The 23190-nt window shown below is 42.2% G+C and overlaps 1 protein-coding gene across 2 annotated transcripts in view; it reads right to left on the minus strand.

Annotated features, from left to right (window-relative positions):
• The window catches only part of HSD17B7 (hydroxysteroid 17-beta dehydrogenase 7), a 221178-nt gene that overhangs the window by 172339 nt on the left and 25649 nt on the right, over nt 1-23190 (minus strand). For both annotated transcript variants that reach the window (XM_044301943.1, XM_044301942.1), the window contains exon 2: nt 10598-10801. In XM_044301943.1, the coding sequence (XP_044157878.1) occupies nt 10598-10801 (204 nt within the window). The remainder of the gene's footprint in view (nt 1-10597; nt 10802-23190) is intronic.

A 23190-nucleotide genomic window follows, 5' to 3' on the forward strand; every position in this document is an offset into this window, starting at 1 on the left:
TCTTGAATTTGTTAAGAACTGTTCAAAAACCCACTTTTCAAGGACCAATTCAGGTCTGAAGTCACTTTGTAAGGCTTACATAATAGAAACCACCCGAAAATGACCCCATTCTAGAAACTACACCCCTCAAGGTATTCAAAACTGATTTTACAAACTTTGTTAACCCTTTAGGTGTTCCACAAGAATTAACCGCCTCCTGACCGCCTAGCGCAGGGATGCGTCCTGCGGGCGGCTGGGTTATTCCTCGTTGACGCATCGGTGAGACGCGAGATTTCCTGTGAACGCGCGCTCACAGGATCGCAAGGTAAACGAGTTGATCTACAGCCTGCCAGTGACGATCATTCGCTGGCAGGCTGTAGATGAGATTTTTTTAACCCCAAAAAGGTATATTAGACGCTGTTTTGTTAACAGCGTCTAATATACCTGCTACCTGGTCCTCTGGTGGTCCCTTTTGCTTGGATCGACCACCAGAGGACACAGGCAGCTCTGTAAGTAGCACCAATCACGATACTACACTACACCCCCCCCCCCCCTTCCTTGTAGACTCCGTCATTGATCACCCCCCCCCTGTAAGGCTCCATTCAGATGTCCGTATGTGTTTTGAATAGGACATGTTCTATAGGCTCTACAAAAAACAGTGTTCGCCCGATCAAGCCTGATCTTGTGCGCACACTTGCGTTCAGTCCGCCCCACCACAGTGACAGAATTATAATTTTTTCTGATCACTGCAAAAACACCGTAAAATCGCTGCGGCGCTAAAAAGATCACTTTTGAGGGGCATGGCGAGTTCATAGAAGATTTTTATTTTTTTTGCAAGAGTTCAAGAGTTAGCGGAACTAGTTTTTGGTTTTGTTTTTTCTTACAAAGTCTCATATTCCACTAACTTGTGACAAAAAATAAAATCTCACATGAACTCACCGTACCCCTCACGGAATCCAAATGCGTAAATTTTTTTAGACATTTGGATTCCAGACTTCTTCTCACGCTTTAGGGCCCCTAAAATGCAAGGGCAGTATAAATACCCCACAAGAGACCCCATTTTAGAAAGAAAACACCCCAAGGTATTCCGTGAGGGGTATGGTGAGTTCATGTAAAAAAAAAAAAAATTTTTTTTGCCACAAGTTAGAGGAATATGGGTCTTTGTAAGAAAAAAAAAAAATATATAAAAAAAAAAAAATCAATTTCCGCTAACTTGTGCCCAAAAATATTAATAAAATATTCTAGGAACTCTCCATGCCCCTCACGGAATACCTTGGGATGTCTTCTTTCCAAAATGGGTTCACTGTGTAAAAAATGCCCTGTGAAATCCTGAAAGTACTCATTAGAATTTGGGCCCCTTTGCGCACCTAGGCTGCAAAAAAGTGTCACACATGTGGTATCGCCATACTCCAGAGAAGTAGGGCAATGTGTTTTGGGGAGTATTTTTACATATACCCATACTGTGTGTGAGAAATATCTCTGTAAATGACAACTTTTTAATTGTTTTTATACAAAGTTGTCAAGAGATATTTCTCTCACCCAGCATAGGTATATGTTAAAATACACCCGAAAACACATTGACCTACTTCTCCCGAGTACGGCGATACCACATGTGTCACATTTTTTTGCAGCCTAGGTGCGCAAAGGGGCCCAAATTCTAATGAGTACTTTCAGGATTTCACAGGGCATTTTTTTATGCATTTGGATTCCAAACTACTTCTCACACTTTAGGGCCCCTAAAATGCAAGGGCAGTATAAATACCCCACAAGTGACCCCATTTTAGAAAGACACCCCAAGGTATTCCATGAGGGGTATGGTGAGTTCATGTAAAAAAATATTATTTTTTTTGTCACAAGTTAGTGGAATATGAGACTTTGTAAGAAAAAAAGAAAAAATTCCGCTAACTTGTGACAAAAAAATAAAAACTTCCATGAACTCACTATGCCCATCAGTGAATACCTTAGGGTGTCTACTTTTCCGAAACATTTGTGGGGTGTTTCTACTGTCTGGGCATTGTAGAACCTCAGGAAACATGACAGGTGCTCAGAAAGTCAAAGTGCGTAAATTCACATTTTTGCAATATAGTTTGCAAACACTATAATGTTTACCCAAACCAATAAATATACACTTATTGCATTTTTATTGCATCAAAGACATGTATAATAATACATTTAGAGAAAAATGTATATAGAAATGTAGTTTTATTTGAAAAATGTTATTAATATCAAAAAAAGTAAAAATGTCAGCAGCAATGAAATACCACCAAAAAGAAGAAAAGGTGAGCGCTACCATCAGTCCTGTGTCATGCCAACAGTAAAGCTTCCAGAGACCATTCATGTGTGGGGTTGCTTCTCATACAAGGAAGTGGGCTCACTCACAATTTTGCCCAAAAACACAGCCATGAATAAAGACTGGTACCAAAACACCATCCAACAGCAACTTCTTCCAACAGTTTGGTGAAGAACAATGCATTTTCCAGCATGATGAAGCACCGTGCCATAAGGCAAAAGTGATAACTAAGTGGCTCGGGGACCAAAACGTTGACATTTTGGGGTCATGGCCTGAAAAGTCCCCAGATCTTAATTCCATTGAGAACTTGTGGTCAATCCTCAAGAGGCGGGTGGACAAACAAAAACCCACAAATTTTGACAAACTCCAAGAAGTGATTATGAAATAATGGGTTGCCAGTAGTCAGAAATTGGCCCAGAAGTTGATTGAGAGCATGCCCAGTCGAATTGCAGCGTTCCTGAAAAAGAAGGGCCAACACTGCAAATACTGACTTTGCATAAAGGTTATGTAATTGTCGATAAAAGCCTTTGAAAACAACTTATGAAGTGCATGTAATTATATTTCACTACATCACAGAAAGAACTGAAACAAAGATCTAAAAGCAGTTTAGCAGCAAACTTTGTGAAAACGAATATTTGTGTCAGTCTCAAAACTTTTGGCCACGACTGTACTTTATGACAAGGCGCAGGCCTTGTCATAAATTAGGTGTCATCCATCAGCTGTTCATGTGTTAGAGGGAAATCTTTATGTCTTCAACTGCACCTAAAAACAGGGGAAAATTAAGATACACATGTCTGGCCCGCTGACCCCACCCCCTTGAGTTAAGTAGTGAGGGCGACATAACTTGTGACAAAATTTGTTGCTGTACAGTCTAAGGTTACTTTCACACTAGCGTTTTGGCTTTCCGTTTGCGAGATCCATTCAGGGCTCTCAAAAGTGGTCCAAAACTGATCAATTTTGCCCTAATGCATTCTAAATAGAAAAGGATCCGCTCAGACTACATCAGTTTGCCTCCATTCAGTCACCATTCTGCTCTGGAGGCGGACACCAAAAAGCTGCCTGCAGCGTTTTGCTCTCCACCTGATGAAGCAGAGCCAAACAGATCCGTCCTGGCACACAATGTAAGTCAATAGGGACAGATCCATTTTCTCTGACACAATCTGGCACAATAGAAAACTGATCCGTTCCTATTGACTTTCAATGGTTTTCAAGATGGATCAGTCATGGCTATAGAAGACATAATACAACCAGATCCATTCATGATGGATGCATGCGGTTGTATTATTGCAACTGAAGCGTTTTTGCAGATCCATGACAGATCCGCAAAAAACGCTAGTGTGAAAGTAGCCTAAGAAAGATGTCCAAAAACTACAAGCTGACTCGAATACTCTGAGTGACTGAGCATTAACTTGGCAAATGAGGTTCAATGTGGATAAATGTAAAGTTATGCATCTTGGTAGTAATAATTAGAGAGGAGTGAATTTCATATTTTGAAATTCGTTCACACTTCGTTTATTGGTTAAAGGTGAATTGGGCTATGGATTCTGTTACCACAAACCATAACGCAATTCTATGACAGAATGAGTCCTCCCCTGCATAATGGAAACGGAAAGGACCAGTTTTGCAGCCCATAGACTTCTATTATGACGGAATGAATAATGCAATGCCTCTAAAGGCATTCCGTTATGCATTCAGTCACAGAATTGCGTTATGGTCTGTGGTAACAGAATCCATAGCGCAGTTCACCTTTAACCAACAAACTAAGTGTGAACGAAATTCAAAATATGAAATTCGCTTATCTCCAGTAATAATCTCTGTGCTTCATATGTCCTAGGGGATAGAACACTGGGAAAGTCACTTGTAGAGAAGGATTTGGGTGTCCTTTTAGATCATAGACTAAATAACAGCACACAATGTCAATAAGCATTCTAAGGCTACCAGGATATTGTCATTTCTGGGTACCAGTACATAGAAAGGATGCTTTGGAACTGGAAAAAGTACAGAGGAGAGCGACTAAACCAGGGTGGATTTGATTTAAAATCAAACTTATTTAAAATCACAATTTAAAATCACTAGTCAGTAAGGCTTGATTTAAATCATAGTTTTCTACATAAAGACTAATTCTTGCTGGTATAACTTATAATATGCAAGTAGATGAAGATTTTTAGAATAACAACTTTGCATATTAGTTTGATTAGGTTGATTCTGTATGCATAGGTTTGTAGAAGTTAGGATTAAGGTAGTTTTCTCAACTCTGTTCATATTATAACATTTTTGCTGTGAAGAAGAGGCATGTGATCTCTGCTGAGTCAAATTCAGTTTTGAGAACTGCAAAAGTAAACCAAGCATCTGTGATGATATCTTGTCGGCAGAGAAACTGCACAATAATCTTACAAAAACCTCTGGAAGAGCATGACATTGTGAATGGAATAACAGAATTTATTTTCCCCAAAAATTTAACATATACAGCCTTTTTCTACATAATTAAAAAACTAAACCCTTATTTCATGATGGAATAACCCTTGTATGGTAATATCATTTTCCTCAAAAAGCATTTTATCTAAAAAAAAAAATAATAATTTTTTTAAATCATTGATTTTTATCCACCCTGGACTAAACTGATAAGGGGCATGGAGCGTCTTAGTTATGACAAAAGGTTAAATAAATGTAAATATTTTAGTCTTGAGAAGAGACCTCAAAGGGGGAACATGATAAACGCATACAAATATATAAATGGGCCATACAAAGAATATAGTGAAAAGCTGTTCCATACAAAACACCCTCAAAAAAGGGGGCACTGCCTCCGACTGGAGAAGAAAAAGTTCAGACTCCAGAAGCGTCAAAGTAAATGACATTAATGCTTATGAAAAGGTGTACAGACAGTACAGTCTCACTTCCTTTCTGGGATTTGCTTCCCCACCCAACGCTTGATTTAATTTGAAGGGGTATTTTTTCAACTGTATTAACTATGTAACTATGGCAAAAAAATAAAAATGTAAATACGCCACAAAAGAGGTGCAGGCAGATGAGAAATTTCCCTCGTTGTTATTTCTGATTTACTTGAAAACTAAAAGGAGGCGTTTAAAAGACTTTTGGGGTCATATATCGAACTGTTGTAACGTAAAACTGGCTTAGTTATCCATAGCAACCAATCAGATTCCACATGTCATTTTCCAAATGAGTTGTCAAAAATGAAAGGTGGAATCTGGTTACTATGGGCAACTAAGCCAGTTCTACTTCTCACGAGTTTGATAAATGACCCCATTTATATTTAGGCACGACAATACACCATAGCCTGTAACCAAGTTACCTCCTGCTTAGCTGATACAAAAAGTGACAAGGAGAGAACCCATTTCTGTGAATCCAATATGCACTTTTTAAAAAGCTCCTATTACTGGAAAACACACTGGGCAATATTTATCAAAAGTGGCTTAGATGCCCCTAGCAACCAAATTCCATCTTTCATTTTGTAAAGGAGCTTTGAAAAATTAAAGGTGGAATCCAATTGGCTGCTTCGACATCAGTTATTTTTCATTAAAAAAAAAAAAAAAAAAAAAAATATCCTCTGCATCAGTTATGCACACTTGGCATAACGGGCTAGAAAAACGTTATTTTTAAACAAAATAAAAAGAATAGAAAAATAACAGTGATGTTAACAGTCCTTAACCCCTTAATGACCGGGCTCATTTTCACCTTCAGGACCATGTCATTTTAAGTGCTGATAACTTTAAAACACTTTGACTTATCCAGGTCATTCTGAGATTGTTGTTTTTTCGTCACATATTGTACTTCATGACACTAATAAAATGAAGTAAAAAAATAATATATATTTATTTTTCTAAAAAAATATAAATAAAAAAATACCCAAAATTTGTAAAAAAAAAAAAAAAAAAAAAATGCAAATTTCCAAGTTTTAATTTCTCTACTTCTATAATACATAGTAATACCAACAAATATAGTTATTACTTTACATTCCCCATATGTCTACTTCATGTTTGGATCATTTTGGGAATTACATTTTATTTTGTGGGTATGTTACAAGGCTTAGAAGCAAATCTTGAATTTGTTAAGAACTGTTCAAAAACCCACTTTTCAAGGACCAATTCAGGTCTGAAGTCACTTTGTAAGGCTTACATAATAGAAACCACCCGAAAATGACCCCATTCTAGAAACTACACCCCTCAAGGTATTCAAAACTGATTTTACAAACTTTGTTAACCCTTTAGGTGTTCCACAAGAATTAACCGCCTCCTGACCGCCTAGCGCAGGGATGCGTCCTGCGGGCGGCTGGGTTATTCCTCGTTGACGCATCGGTGAGACGCGAGATTTCCTGTGAACGCGCGCTCACAGGATCGCAAGGTAAACGAGTTGATCTACAGCCTGCCAGTGACGATCATTCGCTGGCAGGCTGTAGATGAGATTTTTTTAACCCCAAAAAGGTATATTAGACGCTGTTTTGTTAACAGCGTCTAATATACCTGCTACCTGGTCCTCTGGTGGTCCCTTTTGCTTGGATCGACCACCAGAGGACACAGGCAGCTCTGTAAGTAGCACCAATCACGATACTACACTACACCCCCCCCCCCCCTTCCTTGTAGACTCCGTCATTGATCACCCCCCCCCTGTAAGGCTCCATTCAGATGTCCGTATGTGTTTTGAATAGGACATGTTCTATAGGCTCTACAAAAAACAGTGTTCGCCCGATCAAGCCTGATCTTGTGCGCACACTTGCGTTCAGTCCGCCCCACCACAGTGACAGAATTATAATTTTTTCTGATCACTGCAAAAACACCGTAAAATCGCTGCGGCGCTAAAAAGATCACTTTTGAGGGGCATGGCGAGTTCATAGAAGATTTTTATTTTTTTTGCAAGAGTTCAAGAGTTAGCGGAACTAGTTTTTGGTTTTGTTTTTTCTTACAAAGTCTCATATTCCACTAACTTGTGACAAAAAATAAAATCTCACATGAACTCACCGTACCCCTCACGGAATCCAAATGCGTAAATTTTTTTAGACATTTGGATTCCAGACTTCTTCTCACGCTTTAGGGCCCCTAAAATGCAAGGGCAGTATAAATACCCCACAAGAGACCCCATTTTAGAAAGAAAACACCCCAAGGTATTCCGTGAGGGGTATGGTGAGTTCATGTAAAAAAAAAAAAAATTTTTTTTGCCACAAGTTAGAGGAATATGGGTCTTTGTAAGAAAAAAAAAAAATATATAAAAAAAAAAAAATCAATTTCCGCTAACTTGTGCCCAAAAATATTAATAAAATATTCTAGGAACTCTCCATGCCCCTCACGGAATACCTTGGGATGTCTTCTTTCCAAAATGGGTTCACTGTGTAAAAAATGCCCTGTGAAATCCTGAAAGTACTCATTAGAATTTGGGCCCCTTTGCGCACCTAGGCTGCAAAAAAGTGTCACACATGTGGTATCGCCATACTCCAGAGAAGTAGGGCAATGTGTTTTGGGGAGTATTTTTACATATACCCATACTGTGTGTGAGAAATATCTCTGTAAATGACAACTTTTTAATTGTTTTTATACAAAGTTGTCAAGAGATATTTCTCTCACCCAGCATAGGTATATGTTAAAATACACCCGAAAACACATTGACCTACTTCTCCCGAGTACGGCGATACCACATGTGTCACATTTTTTTGCAGCCTAGGTGCGCAAAGGGGCCCAAATTCTAATGAGTACTTTCAGGATTTCACAGGGCATTTTTTTATGCATTTGGATTCCAAACTACTTCTCACACTTTAGGGCCCCTAAAATGCAAGGGCAGTATAAATACCCCACAAGTGACCCCATTTTAGAAAGACACCCCAAGGTATTCCATGAGGGGTATGGTGAGTTCATGTAAAAAAATATTATTTTTTTTGTCACAAGTTAGTGGAATATGAGACTTTGTAAGAAAAAAAGAAAAAATTCCGCTAACTTGTGACAAAAAAATAAAAACTTCCATGAACTCACTATGCCCATCAGTGAATACCTTAGGGTGTCTACTTTTCCGAAACATTTGTGGGGTGTTTCTACTGTCTGGGCATTGTAGAACCTCAGGAAACATGACAGGTGCTCAGAAAGTCAAAGTGCGTAAATTCACATTTTTGCAATATAGTTTGCAAACACTATAATGTTTACCCAAACCAATAAATATACACTTATTGCATTTTTATTGCATCAAAGACATGTATAATAATACATTTAGAGAAAAATGTATATAGAAATGTAGTTTTATTTGAAAAATGTTATTAATATCAAAAAAAGTAAAAATGTCAGCAGCAATGAAATACCACCAAATGAAAGCTCTATTAGTGAGAAAAAAAGGAGGCAAAATGAATTTGGGTGGTAAGTTGTATGACCGAGCAATAAACAGTGAAAGTAGTGTAGTGCAGAATTGTAAAAAGTGGTCTGGTCATTAAGGGGGTTTAAGCTAGGGGAGCTGAGGTGGTTAATGGAAAATAGAGAAACAATTTCAAAATTTTACTTTTTTGGCAGATTTCCATTCAAAAAATATTTTCCCAGTTACAAAGCAAGGGTTAACAGCCAAACAAAACTCATTATTTATGGCTCTGTAGTTTACAGAAACACCCCAAATGTGGTCGTAAACTGCTGTATGGGCACACGGCAGGGCGCAGACGGAAAGGAATGCCATACGGTTTTTGGAAGGCAGATTTTGCTAGACTGTTTTTTTGGACACCATGTCCCATTTGAAGCCCCCTGATGCACCCCTAGAGTAGAAACTCCCAAAAATTTACCCCATTTTAGAAACTACAGGATAGGGTGGAAGTTTTGTTGGTACTAGTTTAGGGTACATATGATTTTTTGTTTCTCTATATTACACTTTTTGTGAGGCAAGGTAACAAGAATTAGCTTTTTTGGCACAGTTTTTTTTTTTGATATTTAAAACATTCATCTGAAAGGTTAGATCATGTGGTATTTTTATAGAGCAGGTTGTCACGGACACGGCGATACCTAATATGTATACATTTTTTTTATTTATGTAAGTTTTACACAATGATTTCATTTAAAAAAAAATTAAAAAAATTAAAAAAAATTATAAAATCATGTTTTAGTGTCTCCATAGTCTGAGAGTCATAGTTTTTTCAGTTTTGGGGTGATTATCTTAGGTAGGGTCTCATTTTTTGTGGATGAGATGACGGTTTGATTGGCACTATTTTGGGGTGCATATGACTTTTTAATCACTTGCTATTACACTTTTTGTGGTGTAAGGTGACAAAAAATTGTTTATTTAGCACAGTTTTTATTTTTTTACGGTGTTCATCTGAGGGGTTAGGTCATGTGATATCATTATAGAGCTGGTCGATACAGACGCGGCGATACATAAATTAATAAGTATACATATTAGGTAAGTTTTAGACAATATCATTATTTTTGAAACAAAGAAAAAAATTAATAAAATCATGTGGTATTTTTATAGAGCAGGTTGTCACGGACACGGCGATACCTAATATGTATACATTTTTTTATACAAGTTTTACACAATGATTTCATTTTTGAAAAAAATTTTTTTTTTATAAAATAGTGTTTTAGTGTCTCCATAGACTGAGACTCCTATTTATTTTTTATTTTTTGGGCCATTGTCTCATGTAAGGGCTCATTTTTTGATCACTTATTACTTTTTGGGGAAGTAAGGAAGGCAAAATTTCAATTTACTCAGTTTAATTTATTTTTATTTTTATGGCGTTCACCATGTGGGGAAAGTAACATGACCGTTTTATAGATCAGGTCGTTACGGACGCAGCAATACCTAAAATGTGTAGTGTATTTTATTTTTTCAATTTCGATTCAGTGTTTTTTTTTTTTATCTTTACTTTTTTTACATTTTTTTTTACCCAGACCCACTTGGTTCTTGAAGATCCAGTGGGTCTGATGTCTGTATAGTACAGTACACCATATAGTGTATTGTACTGTTTTTCACTTACACTTTGTCTGAACAGATCTCTTCCTTTAGCACAGATCTGTTCAGCACCATGGACAGCAGGATGCCTGAGAAGCAGGATGCCTGGGCATTTTAAAGTCCGGGACCGCGGGGGATCAGAAACTACAGAAAGTGCTGCAAACCGCAGGTCTGAATTGACCTTGGGTGCCTGGCTGTGTGTAACAGCCGGGGTCTCAGCGCCGTCACCATGGTGACAGTTTAATGCCATGATGAGTATACTCGTCATGAAGCGCTAAGTAGCAGTGCTCCATGACGAGTATACTCGTAATAGGTCCTGAACGTTTTAAGCCAGTTTTCCTTTATACCAGTTTTGAAAACTCTCGCCCACTGTCTATCATGAACGTCCATACATTTTATACTTGCCTTTGTGTAAGAATCCTTGCTCCTTGCAATACTGATTTTATGCTACCAACATCAACCTGAACGATGCTGACGTCAGCTGACGGGTGAGAAGACAGAAGGGCAGAACGTGCAGCTTCAGCTCTATGCATACTTCGGCAGGCCAAACATAAGTGGATCTGGTCATCTTGAGAAAGAAGCCTCCGACACAGAGCTAAGCCAATACCACTAAAATGTAGAAAAACACAAAAGACATAAGATATACAAACAATTCCCCCAACGCAATAGGATACAAATTGTAGTCACAGCTTCAGATGTCTTAATATGTCACCACAGCTGTACAGCTAGTAAGAGTTTCTCATACGATAGCATCACGTGACTGCACAAATGTGAAAGGGGTCGGTGCCGAGAACTTTGCACACGGTCTGGTATGTACAGAGCATAAGCACGTTGATAGCGAGGCAGAGTTATTAAAGGGTTGGCCAGTTTATACTACTAGCTGAATACCTTCTGATTATTAAACTATCAGTTGTGATGTCAGTTTTATATGCACAATTCATGTTTACACACAGGTCCCTTGATTCAAGTGCTGGAGCTCCGATAAGGAACATGGCCGCTGATGGAGGATTCCCTTCAGTTACACTGGGGACAGACTGCGCATGAGCTGGTTTCCAGCCCCCAGTGTAACTTAATGGAGGCCACTGAATCCTCCATCCCCGGCAGGAGGCCTTCATGTAAAACAAAAATTATGCATATTAAGCTATTGGACAACAGAGACAATAGTTTAACAATACTTATTAGCTGCATGCATGTGCCTTTACCAGCACATGCGCAGCTAGTGATATACTGTATTTTTCGCCCCATATGACGAGTCTAAGTTTTAGAGGAGGAAAAAAAGACCACCAATCTCCTCAGCTTACAGCCGCAGACTAGAGTTGTTGCAATACCAAAATTTTGATTTGGTTTCGATACCATAAAAAAGTATTACGATACTCAATACCACGCGGGGAAAAAAACAAAAAACAAAGACGTGCATTCCGCATTTTTAAAAAATGGCGAATCATGCAGATTTTATTATTTAATAGTTTGGACTTTTCAAATGTGGCAATGTTTATTTATTTATCGTTTATATATTTTATATGCAACGTTGGGAAAGGGGGTGATTTATACTTAATGTTTTAATAACTATCCTGGGATCTTCTAATCCCTTGTCCTATTCAGCCTAATAGAGCTCTATCAGGGTGAATAGGACTTCACACTCTCCCTGCTGCCCTGTGCACACAGCAGCAGAGAGATTATCGTGGCAGCCAGGGCTATCTTCAGCGTCCTGGCTGCCATTATAACTGATCGGAGCCTCAGGATTACACTGCTGGGGTTCCGATCGGAACTGCCACCAATGAGAGGACGGGAGGGAACCCTGTGGACACTGCCACCAATGATTATAATACTAGGTGGGTTGAGGGGGGGCGGGCACACTGCGCCAATGATAATTAACCCTTAATACAGGAGGCGGGAACTGGCAGCAGATCAGTGGCAGTTAACCCCTCAGGTGCGGCACCTGAGGGGTTAACCGCCGCTGATCACAGCTCCCTGTCAAAGGCAGGATGTCGGCTATACGATTCTGCTGCCGGCACCTGCCTCCTGTATTAAAAAGTTAAAGACTACCTTATATGGGTTCGGACTTTGTTAAGCAGCAGGCTACATAGAGCGCCGTCCAGGGATGTCCCAGCACTTACTATTATTCCTGGGCGCCGTTCCGTTCGCCCGCTGTGCGCCTATGCCCCATTACCGTCTCCTGCAGTCCTGCTCCATATGCTAATTACTATCAGAGCAATGGGGAGGAGACAGCAGCTTCTCTAGTGGGTGTTCCTTCTCCCCTGGCTGTAATGCTGTCCAATTGCAGTGCAGGGAGAAGGAACGCCCACTAGAGAAGCTGCTGTCTCCTCCCCATTACTCCGATCGTAATTAGCATATGGAGCAGGACTGCAGGAGACTAATGGGGCACAGGCGCACAGCAGGCGAACAGAGCAGCGCCCAGGAATAATAGTAAGTACCGGGACAAAAGTATCGATTGGGTATCGAAATTTCGATACCCGCAGCAACCCTACCACAGTCCAATGTTAATCAGACCTCAGCTTATCCTCAAACTCCATTCCTGAAGAGATTAAGCTGAAGATCTTATGGACTGTATTACTTTCTCCCCTTCCTGTTGTGATGTATACATACAGGGCCCTCTAGTCGGGTCCTGAACCAGTTGGGAAAGGTTATTGTCTTTGGTTATTACCAAGAACCTGTATCCTTACGAGATATACAGGTTTCAGTTTCCCAGTCTATATCTGGGTAGTTAAGGTCCCCCATAATAACAACCTCATTATGATCTGCCGCCTCGTCTATCTCCTTTAGACCTCATTCAGATGGCCGTAGTGTTTTGCGAATCTGCAAAACATGGATACCAGCCATGTGCATTCTGCAATTTGCGGACCGCACATGGCCACAACCATGATAGAAAAGGTCTATTCTTGTCCGCAGTTGCAGACAATAGGATATGCTCTCTCTTTTCCGTGAAATGGAACCACCGATACGGACAGCACACAGTGTGCTTCCACATCTTTTGCGGCCCTGTTTAAATGAATGGGTCCACACCCGTTCTGCAAATTCTGCCGTTCAAACGGCCATCTAAATGAGCCCTTAGTAGTAGATTTTCTGTGGACTCGGGTATATTAGGTGGTTTATAATAAACTCCTATTAGTAATTTATTATTGTTTTTGCCTCCATGTATTTCTACCCACAGTGACTCCACATATTCATGTCCCTCACATATCTTCTCGACTGTTGGCTTTAGACAGGACTTTACATAAAGGCAGACCCCTCCCCCTCTCCAGTTTTGGAGATACTTTCTAAACAGACTAACTCTGTACGCCAGGAGTGGCCAACCTTACAGACACAGACAAAAAAAAAAACGCATGACTACCAGGAGCCACAAGCTATACATTGCACGGTTGTGATTTTTTTTTTCCTGTTACAGCGTTCATTGCATAGGAAATATTTTTTTTTATATTTTAATAGTTCACACTTTTCGGGCATGGCGATATGTAATATGTTAATTTTTTTTTATTGTTTTTATATGTAAAATAGAAAAAGAGAGCAATTTAAACTTTGTAGTATTTTGGTGTTTTTTTTGTATTTACTATTAGTCCCCTTAGGAGCTAGAACCCTTGTCCTATTCACCCTAATAGAGCTCTATCAGTGTGACTAGGACTTCACAATCTCCCTGCTGCCCTGTGCATAGTGCACACAGCAGCAGAGAGATTACTATGGCAGCCAAGGGTTCAATAGCATCCTGGCTGCCATGGTAACAGATCTGACCCCCCAGGATTACACTGCTGTGGCTCCGATCGGAACTGCCACCAATGAAGAGGGGGGAGGGCACCCTGTGGCCACTGCCACCAATGATACTAATACTTGGGGGGGCATTGCGCCACCAATGGTTAGAATTTATAATACTGGGCACCTGACGGGTTAATTTCCGCGGATCGCATACCCCGTTATTGAGGCCAGATATGTGATACCGCCACCGACACCCGCTGCCTCATATACTTGAATTAATGTGCTAATTACATTCATTGGTGGTGCAGTGGCCACAGCCGCTCCCCTTCTCCTCCCTGCCATCTCCCCATTGGTGGCAGCGGCAGCCACGTAACAGTGGAGAGGGAGGGACTCCCTCCTTCTCAACTGTGCTAGTGAAGAGAACATAGTACACGCTGAGAGCGGCGTGTGCCGTTCTCCATTAGGCTGCGCAGCTGCTTCCCATCTCCACCGCTACACCCCTGCTGTACATTAACTGCCCAGTCATAGCGATCATTGTCACCCGCAGCTCTGTGAGAAGGTCTGTTAGACGTTCTTCGCTACCTCTTGCATGACGTTCTTTGTTTTGGTTTCACTTTGTCATCTCCTTTCCTTCTCCCAGCTGTCACCTATTTGCACTGATTGTCTCCCTTTATAATCTCTCCCATCAGGGGTCGAGTCGAGGGGGAACGCGTGGTAACAGCGTTCCTGCACTTTTTTCATGGCAGGAACGCCGTTCCCTTTCTTCATGGTCTGTGTGCGGCGGCGGCGGGGCAGGCACTGAGATGAGCGCTTCCATTGTGGAAGCGAAGCGCTCATCTCCATGGTGATCCGTTTCTGTTTATATCGCTGTCCTCAGGACAGCGATACAAACAGAAGGCTGCAGAGGAGCAGGGCAGGGAGGTGTGTCCCTTTCCTGTTCCTCTGATAGGCTGCCGGCACTACTAGGCCGTCAGCCTATCAGAGGCCGGCGTAGGCGGGCCGGTCTGAGCCGTACAGTGCTGGAGTCAGGACACAGGCTGGAAGAGGCCTGCATCGCATCACTCCAAAGAGGTAAGTATAAGTGTTCATTTTTTTAACTATATTATACTGGCACATGATTGGGGAATTTGGGGGGCCCCTGGAATTACTGCCACAGATTTGGGGGGGGGGGGGGGGTCTGTCTGGTATTACTGCCATATGATTGGGGGGGGTCTGGACCGTCTGGTATTACTGGCACATGATTGGGGGGGTCTGGTATTATACTGGCACATGATTGGGGAATTTGGGGGTCTGGTATTACTGGCACATGATTGGGGGGGGCTGGTATTACTGGCACATGATTGCTGGGGCTGTTATTACTGTCTGATGAGAGGCACTGGGGCTCTTATCTGAGGTCTGATTGGGGGTCTGAGCTGAGGTGTGATCTGAGGTCTTATTAACATTGGGGCTGTTAGCTGAGGTCTGATTAACATTGGGGGTCTAATTGGTGTAATGAAAAATATTTTCTCTTATTGTGCCACTTCCAGCCCGGAGCCCAGCTGCCCAGAGCACTGATCCGGAGCAGCTTGGAGAAAAAAGGCCTCACAGTCCCACACTCCTTCTGCTTGGCCAAGCCTGTCAGCACCCCTGAGTCTTCAGAACTGTAAGTAAATTATATATAAGGGGAGTTTTTGTTTTGTTTTGATCACAATGTGTACATTTGGCTCAGTCCGCAGCGACACAAATTACAGCATGCTAGATTTTCTGTGCTTTTTTTCTTTACAATAAATGTTGCACTGAATTTTTGGCGAAATATATATATATATATTTTTTTTTATTTTTTTTTTGGGGGGGGGGGGGGGGGGGGGTTTGCAGTGGATCTTGGGTGAGTTCCCACACTTTTTTCCCCAGGACTTGACCCCTGTCTCCCATATTGCCTCACTTTGCGGTTTATATTTCCTCCTGGATGAGTTGTTCACTGCTGGATACTGCTTCTCCTTATTAATACAGAATGCTTAGTAGAAGGTCAATTGAGGGTTTAATAAAAAAAAAAATTAACTTACCTCCTCCTCTTGATCACGTAGTTTTTAAGCCTTAATTGACCTTGTACTAAGCATTCTGTGTCAAATAATGCTATTATTTTCCCTTATAACCATGTTATAAGGGAAAATAATTACATCTACACAACACTGAACCCAAACCTGAACTTCAGTGAAGAAGTTCGGGTCTGGGTACCACATTCAGTTTGTTATCACACGCGTGCAAAACGCATTGCACCCGCGCGATAAAAACTGAACTATGGAACGCAATCGCAGTCAAAACTGACTGAAATTACATACCTACTTGCGCGGGTTTGCCACAATGCACCCGAGACGCATCCTGAGCCAAAACGTGACGCCTGTGTGAAGCCAGCCGAAGTGTCTGGCTGCAGCAGTGCTCTCCCTGGACAGACATTCCCCTCATCTGCCAACCTTGCAAACTTGCTGGGGTGTGTCAGATCAGGGCTAGCCTCCCTGGCACTCTTCCTTCTACCCTGTTAATCCATCTACCTAGCTCACTTTCTTGAGCCTCCATGCTACCACGTTCCCCCACGTCTACCCCAGAGAGTGCCTGCTCAGTGATGGAGAAAAACTCTGTTCTAAATTACCAACGCTTATCAATGTTGTAACTCGCCCGGGTTAGGAACACAATGTGCAATTCCAAACAGATAATATGCTCACATTTTGAAGATAGATATGCACCCTCCAATGGCTGTTCCCGGACTGCATACAATAGACAAGATGTACACTGGACTGCGCTGTCAATAATGGAACACAAACTAAGGTTCCATTCACACACCCGCCCGGCACCCCTATAGAAATTCCTATTCTTGTCGGCAGCTGCGGACAAGAATAGGACATGTTCTATCTTTTGCTGAGCTGCGGACCCGAAGATCAGGGCCGCGCTCCGCAAATGCGGAAAGCACACTGTGTGCTGTCCGCATCAATTCCGTCCCCATAGAGAATGAATGGACCCTTAATGGGGATTACACAAGAAAAAAAGAGTAGTGCAGTGATAAGAAACTGATTTATGGTAGTCCTCTCCTAAAGTCCCTGAATCTAAAGTCACTTAATGTTAACCCTTAGCATACCAGAGGTTTTTTGGTTTTTATATCTTCCCTATTGTGAGAGAAAGTAAAAAGGTGTCCATTTTGTATACATATACATCTATGTATAACCTGCACTGACACAAGAGGGGCATTTAACCTTTGAAGGCAGGAGTACAAATTCCACAGTGGGCCCCTAATCCCCCTATGCTGACCATTAATTTTCTTATCTGAAATCAAACATAGCAACTCAAACCTTGTCTACACCTAGGACATGTATAAATACTTGCAATGCTTATTACAATAAAAGGCAATACGAGAAACACAACTTGCTGTCTCTGTGTCTTGACCTTGAGCCGTCTCGCAGAACTATTAGGACACCGCATCACATCAGAAGGTCAGTTTGTGATCACACTATCTTCCTGGAGCCATAACTTTTCTTTTTCTGTTCACACAGCTGTATGATGGCTTATTTTTTATAGGACAAGTAATACTTTCCAATGCCATCATTTAATATGTCATATAATGTAGTGGGAAAAAAAAAATCCAAATGGTGTGGAATTGGAAAATTCTGCCACCAAATTAGAGGCTTTGTTCAAGCAGCGTTCCATTACCACGGACCATAACGCAATTCTATGACAGAATGAATAACAGAATTGTCCGTGGTAACTGAATCCATAACGCAATTCACCTTTTACAAGTAAAACGAAGTGTGAACAAATTTCAAATTCGCTCATCTCTAATCACCATCTTCTGACCTCCATAACTTTTTTTATATTTATATGTACTGAGCTGTGTGGGCTAATTTGTTGTGGGACCATCTGTAGTTTTTATTAATACCATTTTGGAGTGTGTGTGCCCATTTTATCAAATTTTTTGGGGTAAGAGAAGCAATGAAAAAATGGCAAATTGGCCATTTTGACCTTTTGTCCGTTACAACATTCTCCATATTGGAAAAAATATTTTTAGATTTTAATAGTATGGGAGTTTTCGGTCACGGTGATAGCCATGATGTATTTTTTTTTTATTCTACGGAAAGGGGGGGGGGGGGTTGTTTGTGTGCATCATTAAAAGATAGACAGTATCCACTATAACAGTGACATCTGCAGTACCCTGTCCCTTTAACAGTGACCTCCACAGCAGCAGCTCCTTTATTAGTGACCTCCACAGTACCCAGTCTCGTTAACAGTGATTTCCATAATAACCCACCCCCTTAACAGTGACCTGTACAGAGCTCTGTCCCCTTAAAAATGTGACCTCCACAACACCTCGCCCCCTTAACACTGACCTCCAGAGGTCGCCCCTTCATTAGTGACCTCCAATCTGCCCCTTAACACTTACCTCGATAGCAGACCTTCCCCTTTACTGTGACCTCCACAGCAGCCTGCCCTAGGTCCGGTTTTAGGCCGGACAGTCCGGCTTTCAGACTCCCTGTCCTCCCTCCAGCCCAGGGCCTGGAAGGACACAGATGTTGTTTTGAACAGCTCACTCTCAGACAGCAGCACTGTGCTGTCTGAGAATGAGCTCCATAGAGAAAAATGGTATTACTTACCGGTAATTTTATTTTACGGAGCCCATGACAGCACCACCAGAGAGAAGGATCCGCCCCCACGAGACAGGAAACCTGCAGAATAAAAAGGGCGGACACTCTCCTCCCCTTCAGCGAGTTTTCCATGTACTAGAGGAAGGCCGCCAACATATATTAGACGTGTAAATAAACTTTTTTTTTTTTTTTTTTTTTTTTTTTCCCCTCCCCCGTGCAAAAGGAAGGACATATAGGGAGGGAAAGCCGTGGTGCTGTCATGGGCTTCGTAAAATAAAATTACCGGTAAGTAATACAATTTTTCCCTATCGCCCATGACAGCACCACCAGAGACTTACTAGAGGAACTCTTAAGGGTGGGAGGTAGAAAGAAGGACCCCTTCACCAAAGGAAGAATCCCCCGAAAAGTTTAGGTCCAACCTATGTTTAAAGAAGGTAGAGGGTGAAGACCAAGTGGCTGCCTTGCAAATTTTCTCAATCGGAACCGAGGACCTCTCTGCCCAAGATGCTGCAACCGCTCTGGTCGAGTGAGCCCTTAACCCAACAGGAGGGGACAGACCAGAGGATAGGTAAGATAAGGAAATAGCAGCAACAAGCCATCGGGCGATGGAACCTTTAGAGGCAGCCAAACCCTTATTCACTCCGTGAAACTGAAGAAACAGTAAAGAAGACTTCCGCCAGGCAGATGTAGAGGATAGATAAGCTAAAAGAGCCCTTCTGACATCTAGACAATGGAGAGACTTTTCCTCCTCAGTGGAAGGATTCTGAAAAAGGGTAGGAAGAACAATCTCCTGAGAACGGTGAAATTTTGAGACGACTTTCGGGAGGAAAGCCGGGTCAGGACGAATGATGACCTTGTCTTCTAATATCAAAGTGTACGGAGGGTTTATGGAGATGGCCTGAATCGCACTAATCCTGTGGGCGGAGGTTAAGGCTATTAACAAGGCTAGCTTGAAGGTCAGATGTTTAATAGGGGAGGACCCAATAGGCTCAAAGGGAGATTCTGATAAGGCTTTCAGCACTACCTCTAAACTCCACGGAGGAGGCCTAGGAACTGACACTAGGGAGGTTCTATCTACAGCTATAAAAAAATCTGGAAACCCATGGATTCCCTGCTAAGTTCTGGTTAAACAAGGCTGAAAGAGCTGAGACCTGAACTTTTAGAGTGCTAACTGCTAGGCCCAGCTCTAGCCCCTTCTGGAGAAACTCCAGGATAGTATGTAAGGGGGCTACCGCAGGGATGTTCCCTAACTGGATCTGGGCGAAGTCTAGAAATTTATGCCAGATTCTGCTATAAATTCCTACAGTGACCTCTTTCTTGCTCTTTAGCAGGGTAGAAACTAGGGCGTCAGAAAACCCTTCCTTGTTTAGTAACCACCTCTCAAATTCCAGGCCGTTAAGTGTAGGTTCTCCACAGCTGGATGTATCACCGGTCCCTGGCTTAGAAGCCCCCTGGCCGAAGGAAGAACCCAAGGATCGGATACCGACATGGTTCTGAGCCCCGTGAACCAGGCCCTCCTGGGCCAAAAGGGTGCTATTAGAATTACCCTGGCTTTTACTTCCCGAATTTTCCTCAAAACCCGGGGAATCAGGGGAAGGGGGGGAGGCGTAAGCTAGATGAAACTTCCACTCCTGGGACAGAGCATCCATCCCACAAGGGGACCCCGACTGGCTTAGAGAAAAGAACTTCGGCACTTTCTTGTTTGAATGGGTAGCAAACAAGTCGATTTCCGGAAGGCCCCAAAGATCTACGATTTTCTGGAAGACTAATGGGTCCAAAGACCACTCCCCCTGAGACAGGGTATGACGGCTTAGGAAATCGGCTTGTTTGTTCTCCACACCCCTTATATGAATGGCTGAAATCGAGGTACACGTTCTCTCTGCTAGCTCCAGAATAGAGAACGCTTCTTTCATGAGGGCTCTGCATCTCGTTCCTTCTTGTTTGTTTAAATAGGATACCACCGTCCTGTTGTCTGAAAGAATTCTTAAATTCCTTCCCTTTATTTCTGGAAGTGAATTCCTCATAGCTAAGCCTACCGCCATCAGTTCCTTTAGATTTGAGGATTGAATTTTCTGAAGGGAATTCCAACGGCCCTGACAGGAAGAACCTTGAATGTGGGCCCCCCACGCCCAAAAGGCTTGCGTCCGTAGTCAGACAAACCAAACATTTCCTTTTTCTAGTTCCTGGATAGTCTGGGAAGAGACTTCCAAACTGGCAACCAGTGACTTGCTCTTCTCCCAACTGGCCAGAATCTCCCACTGTAAGGCCCTGGAATGAAATTGTGCCCACCTTACTGCTGGAATACAGGACAAGAGGGAGCCCAGGACTGACAATGCTTTCCTTATAGAAGTCACTGGTCTTTGGGTTAGACTCAAAATCTTGCTTTAAACGGTCTGTATCTTCTCTATAGGTAAAAAACATCTCTGGAGAGGGGAGTCCAATATTAGGCCCAGGAACATCTGGACGGGATCTTGATTTCTCCTTGTTTATCATCCAACCCAGCTTTCCTAAAATGGTACGGACCTCTAGAACTGCTAGACTGCAAGCCTCTTCTGACTGACCTACAATTAAGAAGTCGTCTAGGTAAGGGATAAAAAGAACATCCCTTTCCCTTATGTGGGCCGCCATCTCTGCTACCAATTTTGTGAAAACTCTCGGAGCCATGGAAAGCCCGAAAGGGAGAGCCTGGTACTGAAAATGTTGAAGATGACCGTCTAAAAAAAACTGCTACCCTTAGGAACTTCTGATGTTCTACAGCAATGGGGACGTGGTAGTATGCGTCCTTTAGGTCGAGAACTGCCATAAAGCACTGAGGGTATAAGAGATTGATCGCTGATTTTATCGTTTCCATCTTGAATTTCTTTGGCTGAAGAAAGATTTAGCTTCTTTAGATTTATGATGGTTCTCCAAGAACCGTCTGGGGTTTTTTTAACAGAAAAAGCGGGGGAATAGAACCCTTTCCCTCTTTCCTCTTCTAATACCGGGATTAAAACAGATTTTTCTACTAATTTCAACACCTCTTTTTCCATGAAGGATCTTCCCTGCACGGAACAAGGAACTACGGTGGGTAAGAATCTGGCAGGAGGAGACTGAAGGAATTCCAGATTTAGGCCTCTGGATATGGTATCGAGTACCCAAGGGCTCAAGGAAATTCTCCTCCATTCTAATGCGAAATCCTTCAGTCTGCCCTCTACCGGAGTGCTGGCGTCATTGTTGGTCTGACTTCTTTTTAGATAAAGTTCCTGCTCTTCCTTTGACCCCTAAACCGGTCTTCTCTAGGTTTTCTATCTTGTTCCTGGTTACTTTTAAAGGGACGAAAGGAGCGACTAAACCTGTTTTTTACTGGGGAAAGGGCTCTGAAATCCGGGAAACTTTCTCTTTTTGTCAGCCGCCTTATCCAGGAGGTCATCTAAACTAGGACCAAAGAGGTACTCCCCCTCACACGGAACTCCGCAGAGCTTAGTCTTGGAGGCAGTATCACCACTCCAATTTTTTTATCCACAGTGCTCTCCAAGCCGAATTGGATAAGGCTGCTGACTTAGCGGCCAGTCTGACCGAGTCAGCAGACGCATCCGCCAGAAAATCAGCTGCTTTTTTTAATCGTAGGGAGGGAGGCCAGTATCTCCTCACGGGGACTCCTGTTTTTTAGCTGAGCTTCTAATTCAGACAGCCAAACAATTAAGGAATGGGCAGTACAGGTGGAGGCTATACTAGGCCTAAAGGATGAGGTAGATGCCTCCCAAGCTCCTTTAAGAAAAGAGTCTGCTTTTTTATCTAGAGGATCTTTCAGTATACCAGTATCCTCAAATGGCAAGGCTGTTTTTCTTGAGACTTTGGAGATGGCCACGTCAATACGGGGAGCCTTATCCCAGGAGGCAGAGTCCTCTTCTTTAAAGGGGTATTTGCGTTTGAGATTCTTGGAAAAAAAAAAATACTCTTTTATTTGGTTTCTTCCACTCCCCTTTAATCAACGCAGCCACGTTTTTGTATGCCGGAAAAGTACCATGTTGTCTGGCTTCTAACCCCTCAAACATAATGTCCTGAAAGGAACGGGGCTCCCGGGTCTCTTCTATGCCCATAGTAGAACGCACAGCCTTTAAAAGCTTCTCCGTATCTTCCACAGGGAAACACGGTCTCCGCCCCTGACCTTCCTCCTCATCAGGAAAGGATTGATATAAGACATCAGAAAGTTCAATCACTGAAGAAGGAAAATCTTCCTCTTCTTCTGAAAAAAATGGGATTTCGCAGAGTCTCTTTACGAATAGGCCTCTGATCCTTTTTAGCAGTTAAGGAGGAGTTAACCTCTGACCGAACCAACGCCTGTAGACATTTATAAAAGGAAGGAGATTCTTCTGCCACCGTCTTGTCTATACAGGCCTGGCACATTTTTTTTATCCCAGTCTGAGGGTAACCCCACTTTACACAATGCACACTATTTTTCTTTTTGGCCACCACTTTCTTAGGCTTAACCTGTAAGTAAACAGTAATGCCTATTAGTAAAAAGGGTATCTAGGTCATAAGAGACCCACACTCACCCCTTCAGAGGTACCGGAGCAGGAGGGACAGCAGGCTCCTCAGATGGCTTGTCTTCCTCCATTGCAAGCAGCTCAGCCAGGTCGCAAACAGATGCCGGCAAGGGAAAATTGCGCTCCTCTCATAGGTCGCATACCAATGACGTCACCG

The sequence above is a fragment of the Bufo gargarizans genome, chromosome 7 (assembly GCF_014858855.1).
Source record: "Bufo gargarizans isolate SCDJY-AF-19 chromosome 7, ASM1485885v1, whole genome shotgun sequence".
Lineage (NCBI taxonomy): Eukaryota > Metazoa > Chordata > Amphibia > Anura > Bufonidae > Bufo > Bufo gargarizans.